At 35.0% G+C, this 18654-nt stretch overlaps 1 protein-coding gene across 2 annotated transcripts in view; it reads left to right on the plus strand.

The window, feature by feature from the left end:
- Window positions 1-17843, plus strand: part of ALCAM (activated leukocyte cell adhesion molecule) — a 112364-nt gene extending 94521 nt beyond the window's left edge. Inside the window, exons 9-15 of one of the 2 annotated variants that reach the window (XM_083361371.1) lie at window positions 501-613; window positions 1749-1884; window positions 2258-2389; window positions 4241-4369; window positions 6301-6339; window positions 9251-9368; window positions 17727-17843. In XM_083361371.1, coding sequence (XP_083217497.1) covers window positions 501-613; window positions 1749-1884; window positions 2258-2389; window positions 4241-4369; window positions 6301-6339; window positions 9251-9368; window positions 17727-17814 — 755 coding nt within the window. In that variant the 3' untranslated portion in view covers window positions 17815-17843. The remainder of the gene's footprint in view (window positions 1-500; window positions 614-1748; window positions 1885-2257; window positions 2390-4240; window positions 4370-6300; window positions 6340-9250; window positions 9369-17726) is intronic. The other variant, XM_083361372.1, reaches the window with a different exon arrangement.
- Window positions 17844-18654: the final 811 nt, after the last annotated feature.

Below are 18654 nucleotides of genomic sequence, written 5' to 3' on the forward strand. Positions count from 1 at the left end.
TAACTTTCGGATTTTTTCGATTAATTCTGAAGCTGGTTTACTGCTGGTGCTAGAATGTATCATGGAAGCAAGACTGATGAAAGAAGTAGTTGTATTGAAATGCCTCTTCTCTTCTAAATACTGTTTCTTTAAAGAAAAAAAATATACAGATAGAGTACTTACCATTTTCTCATTTTCATATTTTTCTTTACCGGAAAATCTTTTTAAAGTAAAAAATGAAGTGTTCCATTTTATGCTATCTATTCACTCTTACAAACACACATGCAGTACATACACACATATAGTACTGTACATGCAAATATTTCTTCTTCAGAAGTTTATTTTCAGTCCTTTTGTGAAAAGTAATTGTCTAATTGTTGCAGCTATAACTGAAATTACCAAACAATTCTTCTTCTTTTTCTTCTCCTTCTCCTCCTTCTCCTTCTTCTTTTTTGCTTTTTTAAACCACAGTAAGCAATGTTTATGAACATGAATAACAATCCTGAATTTCTTCAACATAGATTTGGATTTGTCACTTACTCCCAGTGGAGAAGTTATTAAACAGATTGGAGAAGCATTGCCTGTATCTTGCACAATTTCTTCCAGTAAAAATGCTACTGTGTTCTGGCTGAAGGTAAGTATTTTTAACTTGGCTGTTCTTAATACATTACTATATCTGGAATGATGATCCTTAAAGTTCATCAGAACCTAAATGGGTGCACAGTCTAAGGCCAAAGACCAAATGCAGCCCTCTAAATATTGTGTACAGATATTAGAACTCTTCCAAAATTGTTTCCTAAATTGTAATGTTTAATATGCAGAAGAAGGAAATTATTAAACATGGGCAAAATACTACCTGCATTTAATGCATTGTTAAGTTTAATTTAAACTTGGAAAAAGCTTTCTAACTATTAGAACTGCTTGACCCAGAACCAGTTAAAACTGTCAAATCCTCAAACAGCTGTTTTACTTTTCTGAAGATTTGAGTGATAATCTCCCATAAAGTTGCTTCATGAAGCAATATGGTCCTTTCATTTTAAGCAGTGAAACAAAACAAGTGTGTTGTTTCTGTTTGCTTAGCTACTCCTTAGCTAGCATAACCCTTGCACAGGAACCTCTTCTGGTAAATTCTGAAGAATGCTGAGTAGTCCTCTCAAAAATTTGTGTTGGGTCTAAAGCACAGTCCATTTAAGAGTTATTTGGAAGAATTTAAAAAATGCCAAGTTGAAGCATATATGCAATTGCCTCTTCACTTTGAGGAGAAAAATGAAGTTGTCTCTGTATTGTGCACTTCTTCACTGAAGTAAATCTAAGACATTTTGTTCAGGCCAAAACTAATTACTACAAGAGCTGGTGGGCTTCTCTTTCCTGGACAGTTCTAAGCAGAGACTAGTTAGCCATCCGTTGGCTTCAAATTTATGGAAGGAAATTACAAGGTCTGCTTTAATTTAGAAGAGGGGATTGCATTGCATAACTTGTGGAAAGTTCCCATGACAAATTGAGAAGTGGATATAAATATTTTTATTGATAAATATAATAATAAGGGTCAAGATGTACTGTAACCATTTTTAAAACATAAAAAACGGGGTTTAGTGCAGATAACAATGTAAGTAGATTTTTTTATTTAATATTAAATACAGTATAATTGGAGAATCAGTAAAAATTGTTTGCTAGTACTCTCCAAAGTGCTTAGTTCAAACTAATTGAGTTGAAGAATTTTGATTTTTTTTCCTTGAAGAAAAAAAAGGATATGGGCTTTTTTTTAATAGGATAATAACAGAATGCGGTCAAGTCCTTCTTTTTCAAGTTTGCAGTACCAAGATGCAGGAAATTACATCTGTGAAACAACTTTACAAGAAGTTGAAGGCTTAAAGAAAAGTCAAATTCTGACACTGATAGTACAAGGTAATGTAGATTCTTACTATTCTATATTGTTGTGTCTAGTTTGTATGTTGCTACATAATTATGAAATGCTCACCAACTATAAAATACTTAAATCTAACACTACAAATAGAAATAAAATTAAAAGTGTTTGTCTAGCTTTTAAGAAATAAAAGTATTTTTTATGATTCAGCTTCATGTCTCTCTCTGTGTATGTGTGTACATACACACATACACACACATATACGGGACATGAAAAATATGGGCTTGAATAAGATTAAGTGGTTTCAGATTTGTACTGTTTAATGTATTTTAATTGGTCTTGAATCCCATGGTGATTCAGCAATATGAATGTAGCAATAAATAAACAATTTAAAAAATTGTTTTGCATTTTAAGGAAAGCCTCAGATCAAAATGTCAAAGAGAACCAGCACAGATGGATCTTATAAAACTATAGCCTGTCATGTAGAAGGATTTCCCAAACCTGCAGTACAGTGGACTAGCAGTGGAGGTGTCATAAATAAAGCAAGTAATTTTCTCACTATTTTTGTATGTTTATTTCAAGTGTAACAGATACAGTACTGTGAACTTCTTACTGCCTTCTGAACTTGTCCTTGAAAATGCTGTTGATTATTTCATCTAGTTGTTCCTTTTTATTATGACAAAGATGTCATCCACATACCAGATCCATTCTTTCGATTTTATGTGTGGGAGTTCTATAGTTTCTAGAGGCTGCATTAGAGTCTCTGCTTTCTGAGAATGGTGATCTCATGGGTGTTTCTCTGATTTGTTGGTATATTTGTCCATCAAACTACAAGTAGGTAGTGAAGCAGAGATTGAGGTTTGGATCTTAATGTATTTGGTTTGGTTGGGTGTGCTGTATAGTACTGCTGCCATGGATTATTTTGCTAGGTCTGGGCCTCTGGCTGTAAAAAAGTGCTGTGATATCAACTGAAATCATGATCTCATCTTATTCTATTATTAAATCTTTGATTTTTTGGAGTCACTATTGGAGAATTGATAGAATATTTTCTCACGAATGAAGACAGTAATAAAAAAATAGAATATTTTCTCTCCTTTCTGAGTTGCTCAAGCTTTTTTGTAAGTTCTTTAGCTATGTTGTATGTTGAGATCCCTGGTAATGATGCAGTTTGGGGGCAAAGGCATATGGGACGACAGGTACACTGCTTTTTATCCACCATTGTTTTTCTTTTCTGATTTCACCATTCTTAGTTAGGACTTTAATAATTCTCTTGATCAGGTTATCTAGTTTCTGTATTGGGTTGCTGTTTACTGGGATGAAGGTTTTGTTGTTGTTGTTGTTGTTGTCCATTAATTCTTTGGCTTTTTATATGCACTATGATCTGTACATTATCAATATACAACTTATTGAAGCAATTTACAATTCAGTAAATTGTATATTAATAATGTATAATCCATAATGCACATAAAAAGTATAAAAGATAATGAAGGTATAGTAAGTACTCTGTTTCAAGTACAATTTCAAATAATAGTTAATTATGTATTTAGTTAAATTTTAATTTACAAAGCAAACCATCATAATTTGTGTGGTATAGATAAAAAATTAAAAAAAATAAATCAAACAAATAATATAAAAATAATGTAACAAAGTACAATCATACTCATAGTCAAGTGTAAGGAACAAGTTTTCAACAGTTCCTAGTGTATACAATATTGTTATGCTAACATAAAATCAAACTCCAAAACTGTACTGGTTTTCTTATAGGATAAATTTACTTTATATACACACATACGTGCATAGCATGCATTTAACTGGATCATAATTTTTGCAAATTAAGGTTTTTATTAATATATATAAATAACCAATAATAAGGGAGTTGGTGACTAAGATATCAGGCTAGAAATTAGAGAATTGAGTTCTAGTCATGTCTTTGGCATGAAATCAACGTAGTGACTTTGGGTCAATCACTCCCTCCCATCCTAGGAAAAAGGCAATGGCAAATCACTTCCAAAGTATTGCTAACAAAAAAATGCATGGATCAGTCAATGTAATTGCCAGTAATCAAAGGTGTAAAAACAAGCAAAAAAAATTCCATCTTAGTAACATAGAAAATTGATCTGGAGACTACAGCAGTAGATATGAGTGATGGATTTACTTATTATCAGAGTTGCCTTATCATAAAGACGGGTGGCAAAATAAATAAATGGCAAAATAAATAAATAAACAGACAGAAGAAAATAAATTTACAGGATAAGTCTTAAATCAGATTACTATGGTATGTACACAGGTTCATGCATGTATGTCATCAATATAGTTAGCCAAAGAGAGTGAATAGGCCTTCCCCTACAGATTCTTCCTACTTTGAAATAACTGTTTTGAAAACTTATTTCCAGACAGAAGAGACTAAATATATCAATGGAAAATTTATTAGTAAAATCAAAATTGCTCCTGAAGAAAATATTACATTAACCTGCATTGCTGAAAATCTACTAGAAAGAGCTGTCACATCTTTGAATGTATCTGCTAGTAAGTATTAATTTTTAATATATTAATGAAGAAATATGAAGAAAAGTCCAAAGGTGATTTTATTTCATTATTCATTTACCCTTACATAACAATTCTTAGTATTTTTGCTCACATGTAGGTGGCTCCATGTTAGAATTTTGTTTATGAGTTACTTCATTGTCCTCCCATTAACAAAAGACATGTATATTAGCATTTTATTTCTTAGTTTTGTGTCACCATGGTAATTTTTGATCTTTGTTATCTGCAGAAAAGCAAATGAATTTGATTGTACTTACACACTGCTAGCTGATTAGTCTCCATACTATCTGATCCCATAATAATAGTTCATCATTTCTTGGTTTTATATATTTCATTCTTGTTGTCATTCTTTTGAAAAAAATTCTTGTAATCTGAGAACTACCTGTTTTCTTTTTAAAAGAGCAATCCTATAGGTGGGTTGATATCTAAAGGCAGAGGAACCATTTAATCCAGACCTTACTTGCATCATAGTAACAGGGTAAAAGAGAGGGCAAAGTTTTTCTTCCACCTGTATGGACATATTCTTCCCCTTGGTTGTTCAATAAATATACTAGTGTAATTAACCAAGAAATACAGTCCACTGAATTTATTGAGACTTGCTGCTATGGTAGACTATTATTAAGGTGACAACAGGTTACCAATTTTAAATTAAACAATGCTACCTCAGACCTGGACTAAATTATGTCTCCATAATTAATGGTTATAATAGAATACATTGAGAAACTTCTGTTTTCATTTTTTAAATATAATTTAGGGTGCTGTCGAAGTTGAGAGCCATTAATGATAGTCAACACACTTATTCAGTGCATGTAGTCTTTGAGTTTCTCATTTTTCTTCTCGTCAGCATAGTACTAATGGAAAATCAGTTATTACTGAATACGCAATTTAGCAGCGGTTCTAAAATAGGTTCTGTAGTGGCACTCAGATGAAAATTTCATATTATCAATACACTTTGAGTCATTCTTTTTAACCAGTCCTTTTCCTTAAGAAATCACCAATGGTGCACAATTTCTTGCCATAAGTATGTAAAGTAAACTTTGTAGAAACTAATGGATGAATGTGCATTATATATGAACTCAATATGGTCATGACAAGAGGAATTATAATCATTGTCACTAATTATAACATACTAACTAATCAATAGTTGTATTTAACACACAACTGAATACTCATATGAATAAATTATAACAGGAATTAATGCTGTTGAATTATCTGTTTCTTATGTTCCAATTATGATTAATGTGCTGTCTCCAGAAGAACATGTGAAGACCAACATAACAAATAAGTGCATAGTTCGTGCTCAATAGACAATTATGTAGTTAGACAAAATATTAACCATTCAAAGAATAAGCTTATACTATAAAGATTTACTTCTATATATAGAACACTTTTGTACCATTTACCAAATTCCTGAAATGTATAAATTATATTATTCTCAGTTTTGTAGTCTATACTATGGGATTTTCAGTGAGGCTATCTAGGGCAATTCCTATAAATTGTTTGATGGCTCTTCTCATTCTCTGTAAGGGTCTCCAGAAGAGTTGATCAAAGGTTGACTTCTAAATTCATTCAATGGTGCTAAAGTTTAATCAGCTCTCTGTCTACAGTAATAAAGTGACAAAAAGTCAGAATGCAGGACAAAACAACACATAAATACTCCTTCTGACTAGGCATTTGCAAGATTAAACTTGTCATTTTTTAGAATAAAGCATTTTCACATGATGCATTATAGATACAAAATAAAGATTGCTGCCTTAAAAATAAGATTAATCATTTTGTTTTGAGGCTGATGCTGCATTAAGAATATTTTGGGCTCAGCTGAAATATAGATTATTAAATATCTTTAAAGGTGGAAATTTTGAAGGTGACTTAGATATCAGCAGCTTTATTTTGTTGTTGTTCCTTTGTTTCAGTAAGTATTCCAGAATCTGATGAACCAGAAGAAAAAAGTGGTAAGAACATAAAAATATTCCACATTTAATACTATTAATTCAAAACTGTTATACTTATTTTTCTGGATTAAGGGTAGAGTTCTAAAAAGGAAAATTAAATAGAAATAATTTTAAATGCTAGGTTTTACTGCTATGCAGTCAAAATAGTACTAATACATCACTATGTAAAATAAAAGTTTAACTCAAACACCATCATGCAATTTTCATTAGAAACAGTAATAATGCCCAAGGTCTTAACTGATTTCAGAAAAGTCAACATTTGGCTAAATCTAAAGCTAACCTAAGCACACAAGGATAGTAAGAAAAAGTTGCATTTTTTGAGAAAAAAATCTATTTTTCACAAATTTACACTGCTCTTCATATGGAATTAAAATGAGTATGTAATACAGTGGTACCCTGGTACTCCTTTGAAACTCATCAAATTTAATGCTCAACACATTTTGACATGAAAATATTGTCCCCGGTAGTTATCATTTGTTTGGTACTCAACATACAAGCTAGAATGTGTTGATGTTGACTGCCTGTGACTCCCTACATTATTCTATATGAGAAAAAAATAGTTTGGTTCTCATTTCTGGTACTTATTGTGCCTCCCAGATCCAATTAACAATGAGTACAGAGGTACCACTGTATTTAATATTTAACAGTATTTAATATATGATATTTAACAAAGAAGGCTGTAATCCTTAAATCATTTACTCCAGTATTTATCTCCTAATTCTGTAGTACCTTATCTATCTATCTATCTATCTATCTATCTATCTATCTATCTATCTATCTATCTATCTATCTGTCTTTCTATCTATCTGTCTGTCTGTCTCTCTGTCTCTCTGTCTGTCTGTCTATCTACCTATCTATCTATCTTTGTATACTTTATTATATAGACTATCTTTGTATACTTTATTATATAGACTCTACATGGGGCTGCCCTTAAGGACCACTCGGAGGCTTCAACTGGTGCAAAATGCAGCCGTGCGAGTTGTGATGGGAGTTTCCCGTTACTCCCATGTAACACCTCTGCTCTGCGAGCTGCATTGGCTTCCAGTTGCCCTCCGGGTGAGATTCAAGGTGCTGGTGATGACCTATAAAGCCCTTGGGTCCAGGATATTTGAGGGAACACCTGCTGCTGGCATCAAGCTCCCTTCGTCCTGTGCGCTCCCACAGGGAGGGTCTTCTCAGGGTGCCGCCGGTCAAAGAATGCCAGCGGATGACACCCAGGGGGAGGGCCTTCTCTATGGGGGCACCTGCCCTCTAGAACCAGCTGCCTGCGTAGCTTAGGACTGCCCCCGACCTTCGATCATTCCGCCGAGACCTGAAGACCTGGCTCTTCGAGCTTTCCGGCTCAGGCTGAGTTTTAATTGGGGTTTTAACTGGGGTTTTACATGTTGCAGGGACTTAGTTTAATCTTTTTTAAATTGGTCTTAATTTTGTATTAATGTTTTAAAAATTATACCCTGTAAACTTCCCTGAGTCCTTCGGGAAAGGGCGGTATATAAATTCAATAAAATTAAATTAAAAATTAAATTAACAAAGAACCATTTTTTTTATTTTGCAGGAAAAAGTACAGAAACCATTTATATTAGTTTCTCACCCAGTATAATGGCTCAAGTGTTCTGGCACTGTCAAAAATAATCTATTTGATGGGTGCACTTATGGCAACTGATCAAATTGACTAAATAACCAAGAACAGTTTTTAAACAGTATCCAACAGCATTTATACTCAATGAAAGTGTGTGCACAGAAGAAGCCTCTATGAGAAGCAATAATGCTAAGTCTGCATTGAGATTTAATGTAAAATAGAAAATATTTGGCAGTTTGTGTGATTCTGTTTTTCCTTTTCTTTTCCACCCAGAACTAAAAGATCTGAAGCTCAAAAAGCCTTTAGAGCAGTGGTGGCAAACCTATGGCACATGTGCCAGAGGCGACAGTCAGAGCCCTCTCTGTGGGCACGTGTGCCATTGCCCCAGCCCTACTTCCCCACCTTGGCCACCTCACCAGCAGCCCCCCTCCCCGGAAGGAGCATGGCCCATGCAGAGGACATGGCAGCCGAGCAGCGGAGACAAGACTGTGCCCTTGCACCCCGTTGCATGCAAATGATGCTGCGGGGCGCAGGCGGAGGATGTGGCTGCCATGGTGCTGCAGTGGGCATGGAGGCAGTGGGCAGGCAGGGGCAGGGGGCGGGGCTGGCAGAGCAGTTGGGCGGAGGAGGCAGTTTTTGGGCACCCTTGATGCGAACGATGTAGAGCTGGCCACGCCCACCCAGTAGGCCATACGCACTCTGGCCACGCCCACCCAGGCCATACCCACCCGGCCCCCTGAGGGCAACCGCAATGCTGATGCGGCCCTCAATGAAATTGAGTTTGACACCCCTGCTCTAAGAGGATTGCCTTTATTGCTTTAGAGGAAACTTGTAAAGTTCTGCTAGGAATGAAGCAAGAAGGATTAAGCTAAAAAAGAACCATACCTCACCCCCACCCCCAGGCTTCAAACAATAGGAAAATAGTTAAACTAAATGTATTCCTTTCTTCCATGCTGACAGTTGGAGATAAATTGCTTATCTCATTTAGCAAAACTTGATTGGGCATAGGATTGCTCTGCCTATTTCTAATGCTTCAAAGGTAGATTTTTTTCAGACAGTTCTCAGACTGCAAAAATCTCATTTGTAAAATCTGTGCCATCCTTGTGAAAAAAGGGCAACAGCAAAATTTGGATACGGCAAATGGTTTAAGGATTGCAGCCAAGATAATTTTATACTGTAAAATATGTATGCTCTCATAATGGTATTTTTTGTTGCTGCATTTAAATAAGCTTTTAAATTTAAAAATTCTTTTTGGATGTTATAATCTATAGTGTGTGTTCCATATTTTATTTCTTCAAAGCACTCCATCATCCCTTTCTTCTTTTGTTTTAGATGATAATAGGGAAAATATTAATGATCAGGCAAAATTGATAGTGGGAATCGTGGTTGGTCTTCTTCTAGCAGCAATGGTTGCAGGTGTTGCTTACTGGCTATGCATGAAGAAATCAAAGTGAGTCTTCACTAACATTCTTAATATTTTATGGAAATAAAATATGTTACCTCATCAGATCTGCTTTCTAGCATTTTTTAAAAATAGGCAAAGTATGTTTTTGTGTTTATTTGTCTAAAATATTTTTCTTGTCCTTTATTCGAAGTAATTATATGGCAGTTTGCAGGTTTTTAAAAATGTATGAATGTATCAAGTGCAGAAATAAATGACGAGACAGCACAAAAGATATATTGGTGTAGGCTTTCACAGCTGGTGTCAATTAAAAGGTGATGAGCATTCTAGGCTAAATGGCTATGGGCCAGTTCTCTGATATCATGACATTTCACTGGAAGTTGTCACTGGCATGTGAAGAAGCAGTGATTTTAAATCCAACAAAAGATAGATGGAAATAGAGATAGAGATACAGATTGTAAAAATAATTTACAAATCAATTAAGTAAATCCCAATAATTATTCAGTCATCTATGGATGACATAAATCCACTTTCATCAACAGTGATTTAACACATCCACTGCATTTTAGACAGGTATGTCAGTCAGAAGCTAGATTACTTAATCACAAACAGAAGAGCCCAATCAACGACTGATCAGAGCTGCTGACAAGTTCTCCTCAACCTAATATCCACTCATTGTGATCATTAGTTGAGGTACCCATGTGACTGAATCCATTTTTTCTGACATTTTTATAGCAGTCAATAAGCAAATCATGTCATTAAATAATAGCACAGTTGGTAAGTGAACCCAATCTTTTGAATCGACTTTTTTTTTGGCCACATGATCATGGGTTTCTACAACCAGTTGTAAATGTGAGTCAGTTGCCAAGCAACCATAATACAGTCACATGACCACAGGGGGGGCAAGTGACATTTCACAATACTTATTCCAAAGCCATCATAATTTTGAAAAAAACATAAAACCACCAGTTGTAAGTTAAGGATTTCTGTATGCTATGGAGCAGATCATTTTGCCTCTGAAGAGGCTAACCACAGTTAAAATATCAGCTAGCCACAGAAAAATATCAGAATGCTAGAAATTAGACCCTGATCATTTAGCAGGAAAGCCCTTCACGTAAGCACATACAACTTTATGTAAATAGTTCAAAAACTGCAGCATTTTTTCCCAAAACTGCATTTCACTTAATCTATAAACAAATTGCCTCTGTAATTTTTAATCCACCTCGTTTATGATGAGAGTACAAAAGAAAAAAAAGTAGGCTCAATTCAGTGTATTGAGAATGGGACTATTGCAAGGACTTATCTACTTGTCACCTAAAAATAGAAGAATATCATTATGGGACTAGTCCTTTCCCTAGCCACTTATTAGATGGTTAGCTAATAGGATTCATAAGTTTGAATGTTGTAACTAACCACAAAATTGTTTAAAAATAAGCAAATACTGTGTTGTCTTAAGAAGCACTTGTTAGATAGAAATAATCACCATAGGTATTACTTTTCACTCATGTTAATTACAGTCTCTCCCTAGGTAATTGCAGTGGACATGCTGTAACTGTAATTAGTTCATTTGGACCTTTAATAAGACAAAATAAGGCATCATATTGTCAGAGTAATAGTTATCAGTAAATATTCCCCATGGCCTGAAGTTAACTACAATGTGTGTTGTTGGTGGATTCCTTAATTCATGTTAACTGAAGCTCAGAGGACATGAAGTTCTATGTGTAGCTCACAAAATCATCCTTTTATGAAATGCTAAAATGTTCAAGGTATGAAAAAAAGACCTTTGGTGTAGTTTATGCATTTTCCTTTGTTTGCAAAAAATAATTTATATATAAAATAGTGTTTTATACAACTGAGGTTTGACGTTACATATTAGCATGATTTCTTAACTATCTATTGTATCACAATTCTTTAAAAATTCAAAATATAGTCCATTTGTTTGCTTATTTGTAAAGTAAGCTTTTTGTCAGTTTAATGTTGATATTTAAAAAGTAGTGTTATTTACTGCAAATTAGTATTCAATTAATGTTTTAAATAGCATAACTGCTTGCTATTCAGGGACATGGTAGTATGCTTGAAATAAACAAGACTTGATTTGTTTATTAGTAAGAAAACAAAATAAAAGTTACTCTTTTGTATACTTTATTATGCCTTTGGCTTTGGACATCTCTTGGCTTTGGACATGTCCTATCAAGTTTTCCTCGGAAAAGTTGAGTGGAATGGGGTTTGTTTTTGCTTTTGCTTTGCAGAACCCATTAGCCTGGAAGTTACTTTCCACAGTTATTCCTTATGAGTTGAAGTAAACTGGGACTCCTTTAAATGTGGGAGTTGACATGCTTACTCACTGTATGTCAAGTGAGAAGGCAGGAAAATCATATTCTTGATAGCTTTTGACTTTATTTCTATCCGCTGATAGTGATTCTTAGAACTAGATTGGGGAACCAACAGCCATAAAAAGGCTGCGGATATAAATCTCATAATGCAAAGTTTCAGGTCATTTAATAACCCTTCATGCATACATGAAAGTTGTCTGCTGTGTAGAAAGCCCTGTGCTATGTGATTACATGATATTCCCATGGCCAAAATCACAGCACAACTTTATAGAGAAGACCAGCTGTTCATTTCTGGGTTCAATTCTATTTCTGGAAACTCTGCATAAACAAGGACTGAATTAGTTTAATTACAGTGAATGAAGTTGCTTTCCAAAACTAAACTAAATAAGTAGCCTTGTGTTGTGGCCTTTTCTGTTCTTAAAATGTCTTCCTAATTTCTTCTGCTATTCTATCAGTAGCAGTCAAGTAGACCAGCTAAAAAAAGTTATATAACAGCTGCAGTTCTAGAAATTTAGGTATTCTTCAGAGTTACCACCTATTCAGGCAAAACTAACTATATGCAGTGCTTTTTTAAAAAAAGAAAAAGGTGCCGGAACTCACATGTGTCATACAACCTGTCTTGCCTACCCTACAAGGTTCCATTCAAAAAAGGTGCCGGAACTCCGTTCTGAGCGTTCTATGAGAAAAAAAGCCCTGACTATATGTATTTCTTTTACGTAAAGAGAGTTTGAAATACCTTTGAAATTTAATTAACAATTAACTAACACTATAATTTAAAACATATCATATTGCATTTGTTCTAATACTGTAATAGTGTACAACACACACACACACAAATAAACATGTCATATCACATTTTCATTTCCGTTCATTTTCATTGGCTGATATCTTAAAAAGGATGAGAAAAGCAATACTAAGACATCAAACATATTTTAATGGTACATTGTATAGAAGTTATTATTATCTCACTATCAGATAGGACTTAGGCTTTAAATGCTTTAAATGCTTTCTGTCTTGCTTAAAAATTTGGTTTGGCACTTTTACTACATACAGAGGCCTAGGATTAATTTTATGTTTTTATATCATGATAACCGGTCCATACACTGCTTTTATTTAGCTATTACTTCTATTGCTATCCATGCAGTCTATTTCCTTTTTCATTTTAAAAATTTATTTCTTTAAATGTATCAAAATAATCAGTCAAAAAAAATCAGTCTGAAAATTGTCCTTTATTATTTCTTTGCTGGATTTCCATACCTAGTGCTGAACTTGTTTTATTACCTACAATAATAATATGAATGTGTTGTCAGTAGTTCACATTAATTTATGAAGAGGGCAAATTGGCTTATCATCAGTTTATTTAAAGCTGATAATGAAATTAACAGAGATTATGATGGAACTGAATGTTGCTATCATTTTAGAATAAACCTAATCACTTAAAAGATTATTGCAAGTAACCTATTTTGAGCATGATTGTATACCGTAATAAAATAATTGTTGCTGCTTTGATGAAAACAGTGACAACATATTTAGCAAAATAAGATTCAATAGAAACAGCTGCCCAGGAAGTGGAAGTACTTTCTATTTTTAAAATCTTCTCTAATCCATAACCCACTCATTAATTTTGGTATTATTATCAATCATCCTTCTCAGGCACTTCTGATCAGTTATTCACATCACGTCTGTGATGAAAGCAGGCCAGAAAGTTATTACTCTATGTATATTTTGGGTCTGTTCTGTTTTAATATAATCCCCACCACCACCTTTGGCAAGACTTTAACATGTAGCATTGTTAAAGGTGATTTTAGATTTATAGTTATTCATCAGAATGTCCTATATTTTCCACTAAGAACAAAAGTATTTCACAAAAATAACTGGGATCTAATTAGAGACTCTCCCTCCCCCCCCCCTCTCTCTCTCTCTCTCTCTCTCTCTCTCTCTCTCTCTCTCTCTGTGTGTGTGTGTGTGTGTGTGTGTGTGTGTGTGTGTGTGTATCCAAATACTGGTATGGTATCCAAAACACACCAAGTTTTTTACCTATAGCTATGACCTAATTTTTTATGTTACATATTATTTATAGCTATAACTATAAATAACTATCTAACAAGATGAAATTCAATGGGGAAAAAAGTAAGGTTCTACATTTAGGCAAGAAAAACCAAATGCACAGGTATAATATAGGTGGTACTTTGCTCAATAGTAGTAACTGTGAGAGGGATTTTGGAGTCCTAGAGGACAATCACTTAAATATGAGCCAGCAGTGTGCTGCAGCTGCCAAAAATGCCAACACAGTACTAGGCTGCATTAACAGAGGGATAGAATCAAGATCACGTGAAGTGTTAATACCACTTTATAATGCCACACTTGGAATACATCCAGTTTTGGTCACCACGATGTAAAAAAGATGTTGAGACTCTGGAAAGAGTACAGAGAAGAGCAACAAAGATGATTAGAGGTCTAGAGGCTAAAATATATAAGGAACGGCTGCTGGAATTGGGTATGTCTAGTTTAATGAAGAGAAGGGTGAGGGGTGACATGATAGTAGTGTTTCAATATCTCAGGGGACACCACAAAGAAGAGGGAGTCAATCTATTCTCCAAAGCACCTGAAGGCAGGACAAGAAGCCATGGATGGAAACTAATCAAAGAGCAAAGCAACTTAGAACTAAGGAGAAATTTCCTGACAGTCAGAACAAGTAATCAGTGAAACAAACTGCCTCCAGAGGTTGTGAATGCTTCAACACTGGAAATTTTTAAGAAGAGACTGGACAGCCATTTGTCTGAAATGGTATAGCGTTTCTTGCCTGAGCAGGGGTTGGACTAGATGACTTCCAATTTCCCTTCCAACTTTATTAGTATTATAACATGGTTTCTGTTATATGCCTTCATATTATTTATGAGTTCAATTTCTTTTTCTAAAATATCTGCAGCAGTTTTCTAATCCAAGAAACCTATTCCACCAATATGCCTTTACAGGATTTCTGCACTCTTGTTTCTCTGCACTTTGCACTTGAACTTTCTTGATACCTTTTGCTCAAAATCCATATTGAGCATAGACATCAGCTCACTCATCTTTTCTTTAGAAGAGGTGATAGCTATAGGACCCCCAAAGGGAATTCATTTGTAGCACCTATATGGGTTTGGCCATTTATATCTGAAGCCAAACTGTTTAAAATGTTATCACATTGATATACAGGGAGTGCAGAATTATTAGGCAAATGAGTATTTTGACCACATCGTCCTCTTTATGCATGTTGTCTTACTCCAAGCTGTATAGGCTCGAAAGCCTACTACCAATTAAGCATATTAGGTGATGTGCATCTCTGTAATGAGAAGGGGTGTGGTCTAATGACATCAACACCCTGTATCAGGTGTGCATAATTATTAGGCAACTTCCTTTCCTTTGGCAAAATGGGTCAAAAGAAGGACTTGACAGGCTCAGAAAAGTCAAAAATAGTGAGATATCTTGCAGAGGGATGCAGCACTCTTAAAATTGCAAAGCTTCTGAAGCGTGATCATCGAACAATCAAGCGTTTCATTCAAAATAGTCAACAGGGTCGCAAGAAGCGTGTGGAGAAACCAAGGCGCAAAATAACTGCCCATGAACTGAGAAAAGTCAAGCGTGCAGCTGCCAAGATGCCACTTGCCACCAGTTTGGCCATATTTCAGAGCTGCAACATCACTGGAGTGCCCAAAAGCACAAGGTGTGCAATACTCAGAGACATGGCCAAGGTAAGAAAGGCTGAAAGACGACCACCACTGAACAAGACACACAAGCTGAAACGTCAAGACTGGGCCAAGAAATATCTCAAGACTGATTTTTCTAAGGTTTTATGGACTGATGAAATGAGAGTGAGTCTTGATGGGCCAGATGGATGGGCCCGTGGCTGGATTGGTAAAGGGCAGAGAGCTCCAGTCCGACTCAGACGCCAGCAAGGTGGAGGTGGAGTACTGGTTTGGGCTGGTATCATCAAAGATGAGCTTGTGGGGCCTTTTCGGGTTGAGGATGGAGTCAAGCTCAACTCCCAGTCCTACTGCCAGTTTCTGGAAGACACCTTCTTCAAGCAGTGGTACAGGAAGAAGTCTGCATCCTTCAAGAAAAACATGATTTTCATGCAGGACAATGCTCCATCACACGCGTCCAAGTACTCCACAGCGTGGCTGGCAAGAAAGGGTATAAAAGAAGGAAATCTAATGACATGGCCTCCTTGTTCACCTGATCTGAACCCCATTGAGAACCTGTGGTCCATCATCAAATGTGAGATTTACAAGGAGGGAAAACAGTACACCTCTCTGAACAGTGTCTGGGAGGCTGTGGTTGCTGCTGCACGCAATGTTGATGGTGAACAGATCAAAACACTGACAGAATCCATGGATGGCAGGCTTTTGAGTGTCCTTGCAAAGAAAGGTGGCTATATTGGTCACTGATTTGTTTTTGTTATGTTTTTGAATGTCAGAAATGTATATTTGTGAATGTTGAGATGTTATATTGGTTTCACTGGTAAAAATAAATAATTGAAATGGGTATATATTTGTTTTTTGTTAAGTTGCCTAATAATTATGCACAGTAATAGTCACCTGCACACACAGATATCCCCCTAAAATAGCTATAACTAAAAACAAACTAAAAACTACTTCCAAAAATATTCAGCTTTGATATTAATGAGTTTTTTGGGTTCATTGAGAACATGGTTGTTGTTCAATAATAAAATTAATCCTCAAAAATACAACTTGCCTAATAATTCTGCACTCCCTGTAGATGCCTCTCATCTTAGTAGATTGTGAAAGTTTTCTCTATGTAATAAAAGCTTTAAAATGTATTGAATTACCCAAACCCACAACCAACTGAAACATGAATTTATAAATAAAAATGAATGTCTTTGTTTAAATTAGTCATGCTTCCCTTTTGCTTTACCTGTCAAGATTGACTTGCTACAATGCCTGTTAGCTTCATCATTTTGCCAAAGGAAGTGGGGGGAGGCAATGGAATGCCCAGAAGCCATTCATGGACCATGAGAGCCTGCACCATGCCAAGATTACTGCCGCAGGAGTTCGATGGAGAACAAACAAAAAGAAATATTACTATTGGACAATGTAAACACCTGGTGGGAGGGGAGAGGGAATCCAGTGTTTAACTAAGCAAGCTTTTGCATGGGAAATCTCAGAATTGGTTTTGGTTCTTCAGTTCTGAGATGCTGTACTCAGTAAAGTGGCGCCTGCTGGGACTTAATTACCTTGATGATTCCTTTTGTTGGGTTCTCTAGTCGGACTGCTGACATTACCTCTCTTGAATATCTAGGGGTTTTCTGTGGATATGCATTTATAAGCATTAGGTTCAAGAGATACCTGGAAGCTTGTACAAATTAGACCAGTCCTTCCCGTGACTAGCTGCAAAAACAGCATGTGTAACATTACAAAATATATTTTCTAAAAATAGCATGAGTAAATTCTACCTAGTAAATAAATTTGCATTTTTATCCTAAGTGTAGTTTTAGAAAAGAAAATATAAATATTAGGATGAGATAAAACATGTTTGAGAGAAAAACCAGTATCAAAATTATAAACCACTAGGAGTGAAATAAGCAATAGTTTTATTTTTATTTTCTAGAACTTGTTCATAATTAATTGAAATCCTGCCAAATCAGTTTTTCACAGAGAAGGAGGACCCAGTTAGAAAGATATATCATTTTAATTTTCCTTCAGTTTAGATTTCAGCAAAGCAGGTATTATCTCAATCCATATAAATGCAGTATTGTAATGATAAAAATGTGTTTAGTATTTCAGTGTCAATATGCATATTATTTGAAGGAAACACAAATCCTGCTAATAGTTCCTCCAGCGAAAAGAGTTAATATATGTTTATAAATGACAGCAAAATGGAATTTGAATATTGTTACTATGTATACATTATTCCAGGATTCAATTTTATAGTCTTTCATATGCCAATAAAATCAGACTCCTGTGTTGGTAGTAGAGGAATCTTACGTTTCATAAGACAAAATGATGTGCATCTATCCAGTAACTTGATATAATAATATCAAGATGTGACATTAATATTTTTATTTCTATTTCAGATCAGCTTCAAAACATGTAGATAAAGATCTTGGAAATATAGAGGAAAATAAAAAGTTAGAAGAAAACAATCATAAATTGGAAGCTTGAAATACCAAACTATTTGGTTGCCATTCCAGGTATGTTTAACAATTTTATAATATTTTATCTCCTCTAAATTTAATTTAATCCTTGCAATAGTTAAATTAGGGAATAAGGAATTTCTTATATGTATTCATATCAAGAGAAATGCAAGTTTAGCCATTTAAAATTTAATGCGCCTTCAGCAGCAATAGTTTGCTGGTATTTTCAATGTTTAGGATAAAAAATATGCTCTAAAATGTGCTATAGGTTGCAGTTTATAGCCAACTAAACCAGTGCTGTCTTGGACAATCTCGTAGAGAGCATAGGGAGAAGCCTTGAAGAAAAGCAGGAAAAGTTACTATCATGGCAACAGTTGGTTAAGCAGGGTTTCAGCCAGGCCAAGAAACTAATTTGAGAAAATGTCTCAGACAAGCCTGTCTGTAGTTCACATGAAAATAAAGTAAGAGAGGGAATAAAGTAAGAGAGGCTAGCAAGGTTTTGTTACTGTAGCTGTCACAATAAAAGTACTTCTGATTTATACTCACTGAATGGACCAGGAACTCCATGCAAGCAGTTGATTCAATTCATTCCAAATCTGAAGTATACCATCAGGAGGAAGTATTAAGCATCTATGTAGGCAGTGAGAAAGACTAGATCAACAATTTGGTTCATTCCGATATTTTAATTTTGTGCCGTTTCAAAGAAAAGGTTGATTTCTGAAATCATACGTGTGATCATAAAAACTTCAAGGTTCACTGTGAAAGTTTTATTGATTTTATGGATTACAGTCTGGATGCCACCATTGATGCACATTTTCTGTCGTCACATTGTGACTTGTGTAACATGGCTTATAATTTTTAGGTAGGT

Source organism: Vipera ursinii (assembly GCF_947247035.1).
Source record: "Vipera ursinii genome assembly, chromosome: 4".
NCBI lineage: Eukaryota > Metazoa > Chordata > Lepidosauria > Squamata > Viperidae > Vipera > Vipera ursinii.